At 35.3% G+C, this 7,754-nt stretch overlaps 1 protein-coding gene and 1 non-coding gene across 2 annotated transcripts; both read left to right on the top strand.

Annotated features, from left to right (window-relative positions):
- The first annotated feature begins 1,158 nt into the window (after positions 1-1,158).
- Positions 1,159-4,331, top strand: LOC113280187 (pentatricopeptide repeat-containing protein At3g22470, mitochondrial-like). The gene is made up of 7 exons (XM_026528842.1): positions 1,159-1,204; positions 1,543-1,595; positions 2,101-2,165; positions 2,542-2,682; positions 2,955-3,084; positions 3,607-4,006; positions 4,090-4,331. The coding sequence occupies exons 1-7, from the start codon at positions 1,159-1,161 to the stop codon at positions 4,329-4,331; spliced, it is 1,077 nt and encodes a 358-aa protein (XP_026384627.1).
- Positions 4,332-5,050: 719 nt separating this feature from the next.
- TRNAG-GCC lies at positions 5,051-5,122 on the top strand. Its single transcript has one exon. It is a non-coding gene; the product is annotated as a tRNA-Gly (tRNA).
- Positions 5,123-7,754: the final 2,632 nt, after the last annotated feature.

Here is a 7,754-nt window from a genome sequence, read left to right as displayed (position 1 = left end):
AAAGTAACCGAACTTAGCCAATAGACGCTGGAACTTCACATTTTTTTTGTTTGTTAAGTTCGGTAACTTCACAATTTTATTGCAGAAACCGAACTCAAAGTTCGGTTGGTTAGCTGTTAGGTTCAAGTTTGCGAAAGAACCGAACTTTGTAAACTTATATACTCTTATATTACGTAAAGTTCGGTTAGATCAAAAGTGCATGCAGTTTTCCAACCTACCGAACTTTGTACACCAAATTTTGGTTAGTTGAGAACCAACCGAACATAACGTTGTAACTCCTAGAAATTCTATTATTATAGAGTTCGGTAACCTGCGTGTTTGAAACAAGTAACCGAACTACACTTTCAGATGAGTTCGGTTACTTGTTCATCTCACGGGGCAACCGAACTACAGCTTCAGATGAGTTTTGTTACTTGTTCTTCATATAAAGTAACCAAACTACAGCTTCAGATGATTTCGATTACTTGTTCTTCACATAAAGTAACCGAACTGTTCAAAATCCAGTTCAAATCCGGATCATTTTGAAGATTAACAAATATTCTAGGAGAGGATGAAGATGAAGAATCAGATGAGTTTTCATCATTTGAATACTCAAACTTAGTGAATTGGAAAAAAAATCTATTTTCCATGTTTTTCTCCTTCATCTTCTCTAACTCTACTCTCTCAATGATTCTACTCAACTAATAATAAACCCATTTTTTAATTTAATCTCACTAATTGTTTTTAACTAAATCATTCACTAATCATCACCGAAAATTAATCAGGAGGGTAATTTAGGTATTAATATAAATATCTAGATAAGGGGTGACCTAAATTTACTTCTCATGTCTTTACCCAAAATAAAACCATGGTCCCCCAAAAAAACCATGGTCCCAAAAATTGTTCTATTATAATGTTCTTAGTTCGTGGCAGGTCCACCCATTAAAGCCCAGTAACCGGAGGTCCATAATTAAAAGAAAAAAGAAAAATGGACCAATTTTTTTAAGCCCAGGTCCAATACACGTGTGTAACCTATTACGTGCATTTTAAGAATTCCCAAAATAGCCTTCACTATATATAACAGAAATATAAGCTAGCTTTTCTCCATATTCTTTTTCTTCTCAAATTCGCTTTTTCTCTCTCTCTCTCTCCATCTCCTCTTCTCTGCTGTTGCCGTTTATGAATGTTAGACCTAGGCTTTCCGAAGATGTTTCGTGGCTTACAGGTATGTTATGTAATCTTCTCTCCAGTTCTTCTTTGTTTTTATTTTGTTTCTCAACTGAATCATGAAGATCTGATTGATTTCATGATGTTTTCACTTTCTTTTTCCGGTTTTGGTAGTTCGATTTCATGATGTTCTCTTGTTTTTCACGTGCTGCTGATTTTTAGACTATGAATCAACAATACATATATGGTGTACTGAAAAATTATGCTTTAATTTTGTTATTTTTGTAGTTTTGGATATTTTTCTTCTTCGATCTAGAAGTATATATATGGAATATTGAAAAAAAAAGTGTTTCGATTCTGTTTTTAATAGATTCATTACTTGGTTTTCACATGCAGCTGATTTCAGTTCCATTTTGGTTGTTGTTGATATGCTTTTGAGTTTCTTTTGTGTATTAATCATTTGTACGTATATGATATACTGGTGGATTTTGATGAAACAAGTTCATATCTAAATAAAAATTCATCTTTTATGTTTATTTCATTAGTAGATCTGATATTTTTATGGTTTTTAGTTTGTTTTTCAGTTTCTTTTGTGTATTAACCTTCAGTACATATATGATGTATATTGTTTTCTTTTTGTGTTTACTATGAATCTATAGGTTTTCTCTTATTTTTTTGGTTTGATCCAGGAGTACATATATGGAATATTGAAGTATGTGCTTTGATTCGGTTATATTCATGAATTCATCACTTCTTGACATGCAATTGAGTTTTTAGTTTATGAATCCGCAGTACGTATATGTCGTACTGATAAAAAATTATTTTGATTCTGTTTTATTCATAGTTTTGCCACTTTATTTTGGTTTGATCCATGAGTACGTATGCGAAATACTGAAATAGATGTTGGTTTTGTTGTTGTGTTTTAATATTGTTATATTTTGGTCACATTTACAGGTTCAATATGTCCAACGGATACATACTCTATATGTAAGCAGTGCGGCAGCTATATACTCAGATTTGTAAGCAGTGTAACAGATATGTACTCAAATTTGTAAGCAGTGTGGCAGATATGTACTCAAATTTGTAAACAGTGTAGCAGATATATACTCAAATTTGTGGTCCTTTATATGTTTAATTAAATTTGGACCTCCGGATAAAATAAAATCCCGATTGGATAGAGGTATATTAGTTCACACGTATTTAAACAGTAGGGTATATTAGTCATTTCCATGTTTTCAAAGAACTTTGGACCCTAGATTAAGGGTAAAATCCGGTTAGACCCTACTATAAATAACCTTATGGGCTTAGGACCAAACAAGAAATTTTCCTTTTTAATATTGTACCAAATACCATTGTCTATAGTTCTTTGATTAACGGGCTTTGCAATTCTGACAGGTTAAGCGAAGCAGTTAAAGTCTTTGATAGCATGTCTAGTGCAGGAGTTTCTGCGGATCCATATACTTACACTATTCTAATCAATGGACTTTGCAAGCGTGGTTTATGGAAGGAAACTACTCCCTCTATTTCTAAAAATAGGCAAGTTTGGTTTTCACAAAAATTAAGAAAACCAATCATTGTAGCCACCTTTTCATGTTTTTTCCTAAAATATTCTTTGGTCCCCACTCATTTGTTATTAGAGAAAGAGGAGAGAGAAGTGATCCCCTTTTTGTATTATGAGAGAAAAAGGAGAGAAAGAAGTGGTCCCTTTATGGGTATAGTAGTAAAATCATAACATTTGACTTTTCACATATGGAACACAAGCCTATTTTTTTGACATACCCAAATAAGAAAACCTGTCTATATTTTAGAAACAGAGGGAATATAAGATATTTTGATGAAATGGTGGGGAGGGGTATTTCGCCCACTGTAGTTACTTTTAACGTATTAATAAATTCTCTGAGTAAAGAGGGGAGGACGGAAGAAGCTTCTAAGATATTTGTGTTGGAAAATAGACACTAAAACAGGGTGAAGAAAAGAATGTTGTATTAGGGTTCAAGGCTCTAATGAAAGATTCTTTTCGACATTTATTCGACCCTTTCCCAATTGAATTGGCGAGTACAAACAGGTCAATGAATATCGCCGTCAAGATACTTGAAGCCCAAAACAGTTGTTGGATTCAAAGCTTGTAACCTTGATCCAACCAAGAACACACTGGTTTTGATACTGATGATGCTTGTAAGAAAGAAAACAGAGAAAGTTGAGAGATGTGTTTTGAATGAAAACAAGTCTCCTATTTAAAGAGGAAATCACACCCTTTGGAGATGACTCTTCATCTCTACATGCATCTTTCTCGGAGTGAACAGGCGCGTCTCTTCCTTCAATTCGTCCATTGGTGAAACGAGTTTTCTGTTCAGTTTTCTAACTGACAATAGGAACCCCAGAACAGAAAATTTCTAATTCTAAATGCCTTCAATTCAAGGGTTTGTTGAAAATATCCAACAATTTGATGCGATGATTAAGCTGCACAAAGAACCCGATGTATATACTTATAATTCCATGATACTGGGTCTGTGTTTGACAAGTAATCTAGAGGAGGCGCACCGATTGTTTGATTCGATGGCGGATAAGGGACTCAAACAAGATGCTTGCAGCTTCAATCTGTGGATGAAAGCATACTGCAAGAGGTCTGGGTTGGATGAAGCCATTCAACTCTCCAAAGAAATGCAAAAGAAGGGATTGAAACCGGACAAAATTACCTATAATACACTAATAGATGGCCTATGCAAGATCGGGAAAGTTCAAACAACACAGAGCATGTTTACTGAGATGCAATCTTATGGGGTATGTCCGAGTATAGTTACATATAATGTACCTATGAATGGGCTTTGCAAAGCTGGAAACATTGAGAAGGACTTGTGGGGTATCTCCACGAAATTCCCAAAAAAGGACTTGTGGCGGATGTTGTTACATACAACACTATGATCAATGGTATGTTCAAAGAAGGGATGTTTGTTGAAGCCGAAAAACTGATCATTGAAATGAAAAATAAAGGTTGCATGCCAGATGCAACTACGTATGATACCATTGTTAGGGGTTATCTTGAGGGAAATTGTGTTGCAAAAGCATTAGAGTTTTTCAAAGAAATGCGAGGAAGGAAGTTATCACTGAACGATACCACTAAATCTCTGTTAATCAGATCCTTGTCTGCAGATCAACTCAACAACTTGGATTTTCCTGAAACCTAGAAAAGATTGATGCAAGGGTTACAAGGGTCGGGTAATCATCATGGCTAACTGTCAATTTATTAGTTTGTCTGATTAACGGGCAGACCCAACTTGGATTTTCTTTCTGCAGTTTTATAGATTACACTTTCTTAGACATTTACACTGGTACTAGCTTGAAGACCCAACTTACGAACACTAGTCATAGCTCATCGTGAGCATGAGTTGATCATTCGTTTAAGAAAGAAATTACATAGCATTATCAGTATTTTCTAATGTGCAGCACCAATCTTGTATAATGTTGCATGATTTGAAAGATGCCCAAGTGAAAATATCAGCTGAAATTTTCAGACTGGCTGCAAAAAAACACCGGGAACACTGTAAAAGAGTTGCAAAATGTAGAAGTAAATCGCTGTCTTACAATTGAACACTGTAAAAGAGTTCCAAAATCTGTTAATCTATTTATGAGCTACATCAACACCTTATACTTGTTTGAAATGGAATTGCGATGCTGGAACAGTCTGGCGCCACAGCAGAGATACTGAGTCACTCATCAAACTTAGTAAAAGAGTTGCAAAAAATAAATAAAAGTCCCTGTTTCATATTTGAAACAGGTTCTGACAAAGAATTTCAACCCCCAAATTCCACAGCAGCATCAAGAACACCTTATACATATAGCATACTTGTAGCTAGAAACTCAAGAGGAAAATGGGGTACGGGAATTGCAAACAAGACAACAGCAGGCACCAGTGGTCTAGTGGTAGAATAGTACCCTGCCACGGTACAGACCCGGGTTCGATTCCCAGGCTGGTGCATATATTTTTTTCTAGTTCTTTTTTTTTTATTTTCTTCTCTTTTGCGTCTCCATTTTGCAATTACCAATAAGAATTACCTTTGGAAACTGCATACAAAAGCATTTAAATGTTCTATGTTTTAGTCTCTGAAACATAAAACATAGCATGCAGGAAAGTAGTTGCGCTTGTACCTCTCTTGAATCTTATCAACCGTTAGAGCCAAATCAAAACTAAAAAACCCACCATTTATATAAATATACATAGAATCATACTCACAAGTTATCTCTTATTGTTTTATCACCAAAGAATCTTATCAGAGAGTTTGGGATTGGATCCAAGCGGGGAAGTTGAATAATAAGGCAACGAGTTCCATGGCGTAACAGCAGTATCACAATATTATTGTGTCAGGATTTTCTTAGGGAATCACTGACAACCGCGGAATAAAGGATCTTGAGATATTATGATGAATAATAAGTAAACCAAGCACAAGCAACTATAATAATACGAGAAAGATAAATCGACTCACAAGACACAAGATTTATAGTGGTTCGACCAATACATAGAACTTGTATATATTGTCTACGTCCACTTTGAGCCGCACCAACTCAAATCCACTATGAAGAAAAACGATTACAACGTCGTGTGAATCCCAGCAAATCCTTGGTTACACCGCAATAATTACCCGAGACGATAACCTTGTCTCTTGTTCCTCACCAATATGCTCTCACAACGAAAAATCCTAGCTTTTGCCCTAAAAGCTATACAAGAAATCTCTCACCGATCTCTTGATCTTTTTCTACACAACACAATTCTACAAGGCCTAATTACCTATTTATATAGGTTACAAACTTGGCCACCAAGAATCCTAACCGGTTTAGGAAACCCCTTCCCTAAATAACCACGACTAACTTTAGGAAATAATAATTAGTCTTCAATAACTAACAATCTCCCACTTTGAAGACTCATTGATTGTCTTCAATTCTTCTTTTCTTCAACTTTGGATTGACGGTGCTAAAACATCTTCTTTGTTAATGCGGCTCTGTTCCCAGATCCTCATTCTGACAGACCAACTAAATCCTTGCAGAGCTTTAACTTGTCTGATGTAACTCCCTTGGTAAACATGTCCGCCGGATTCTTCTCGAGCTTCAACTCTCCTTCTTCTAAGAGATCCCGAATGAAGTAATAACGAATAAACATGTCCGTCGGATTTATCACCCAAAGCTGTTTCTGGCGCCAAAAATGTAGTTGCAGGAAAACCTACAACCACACCCCAATGTATCTAAACAATCACTCAAGTAATCATAATGAATTCTTTATTAATTTTCAAGGATTATAATTGGATACAATGGATAACAATGACTTTACAATGACTTTACCTGCTCTCCAAACAAACTTTCTCTCTCCTAGTTTTTATCTAACACACACTAAAAGATCCTTCTTCCATGTGATGACCTCTCTCCTTTATATAGGATTCCTCATAGTGGTTGACATCTAAGAGATCCACTATTTTCGGAATCATTGTGCGATACATTCGCTCATGTATACTCACTCATTCTCGCACAACTTATACTTCGCATAGAACATTACACTTTACTCATGACTTTGCTGACATCATCCAATACGTCACTTCAACTTTTCCATGTGCGATAATCCTCGCTTATATCAGATACTCCTTATTTCGCATAATTATTGATATGTACGATATTCCACTCCTACAACAACAACTTTGATGGCATAGGCTGTTGCTCTCTTCCTCGACCTACGGGAAGTCTTGCACTTGCAGATCTCTCGCCGCATCTTGAAATGGGCTTCAATCAGGGCAAGAAATAAACATACTTTACAGTTTTCACAGTGCAATTATCAGATTGTGTAGTCTCCTATATGCACTCCAACTAGTTAGCATTATTCCTAAGACATTTACAGTTTCCCGAATCGACATTATTCCTGCACGAATTATACTCGGCGATACAGTATACTTACTGTACCAATGACAAATTAAAGCTAATGAAAATTAAGATGGTTTTCATTTTTTATTGATGTTGCTTTGTTCTTTTTTTTACCAAAGTGCGTTCCCACTATTTTGTCTTGGCTCCAGTTTATAGCATTCGCTGGCATTGATCCTGGCTTGATAAGGTTAGGCCTTTGGGGTTTGGAAAGATACATGATTACTCACTATATATGACTATTTATCTATCCACTCTCATTCATTTTCATCAAACAAAACCCTAGCAGTCTTCACTTCAGTCTCTGTCTGTTCTTTGGATCTACTACTCTTCAATTTTAATTTTCAGTCTCCAAAATGATAATAGAGATAGGGATTCTGAACTAGATATCGGTTTATTATGAGATTCAACACAGATGAATCTACTTCTCACAATGATCTTTCCTCTCAAAAGCATTTCTGAAACCCTAAAATTTAGGTGATCGTCATTCAGTTTGGGTAGAATCTCTAGAAAATCAAAAAGGGATCCTATTTCATGAATTAATCAGTTTATGTAATAGAAATCAATAATATTTAATGGAAATGTAATACTGGAACCAGTTTATGTAATATATGAATCTGGATTAGCTACTTCTGGAATTTGTATGAATAATTTGTCGAATGTATGTGTTATGTGTAAGTTGTAATAAAAAATTACTTACTATAACTTTT

The sequence above is a fragment of the Papaver somniferum genome, chromosome 5 (genome assembly GCF_003573695.1).
Source record: "Papaver somniferum cultivar HN1 chromosome 5, ASM357369v1, whole genome shotgun sequence".
NCBI classification, from domain to species: domain Eukaryota; kingdom Viridiplantae; phylum Streptophyta; class Magnoliopsida; order Ranunculales; family Papaveraceae; genus Papaver; species Papaver somniferum.
The sequence above is the reverse complement of the archived record's forward strand: the minus strand, read 5'-3'. Positions and strand labels throughout refer to the sequence as shown.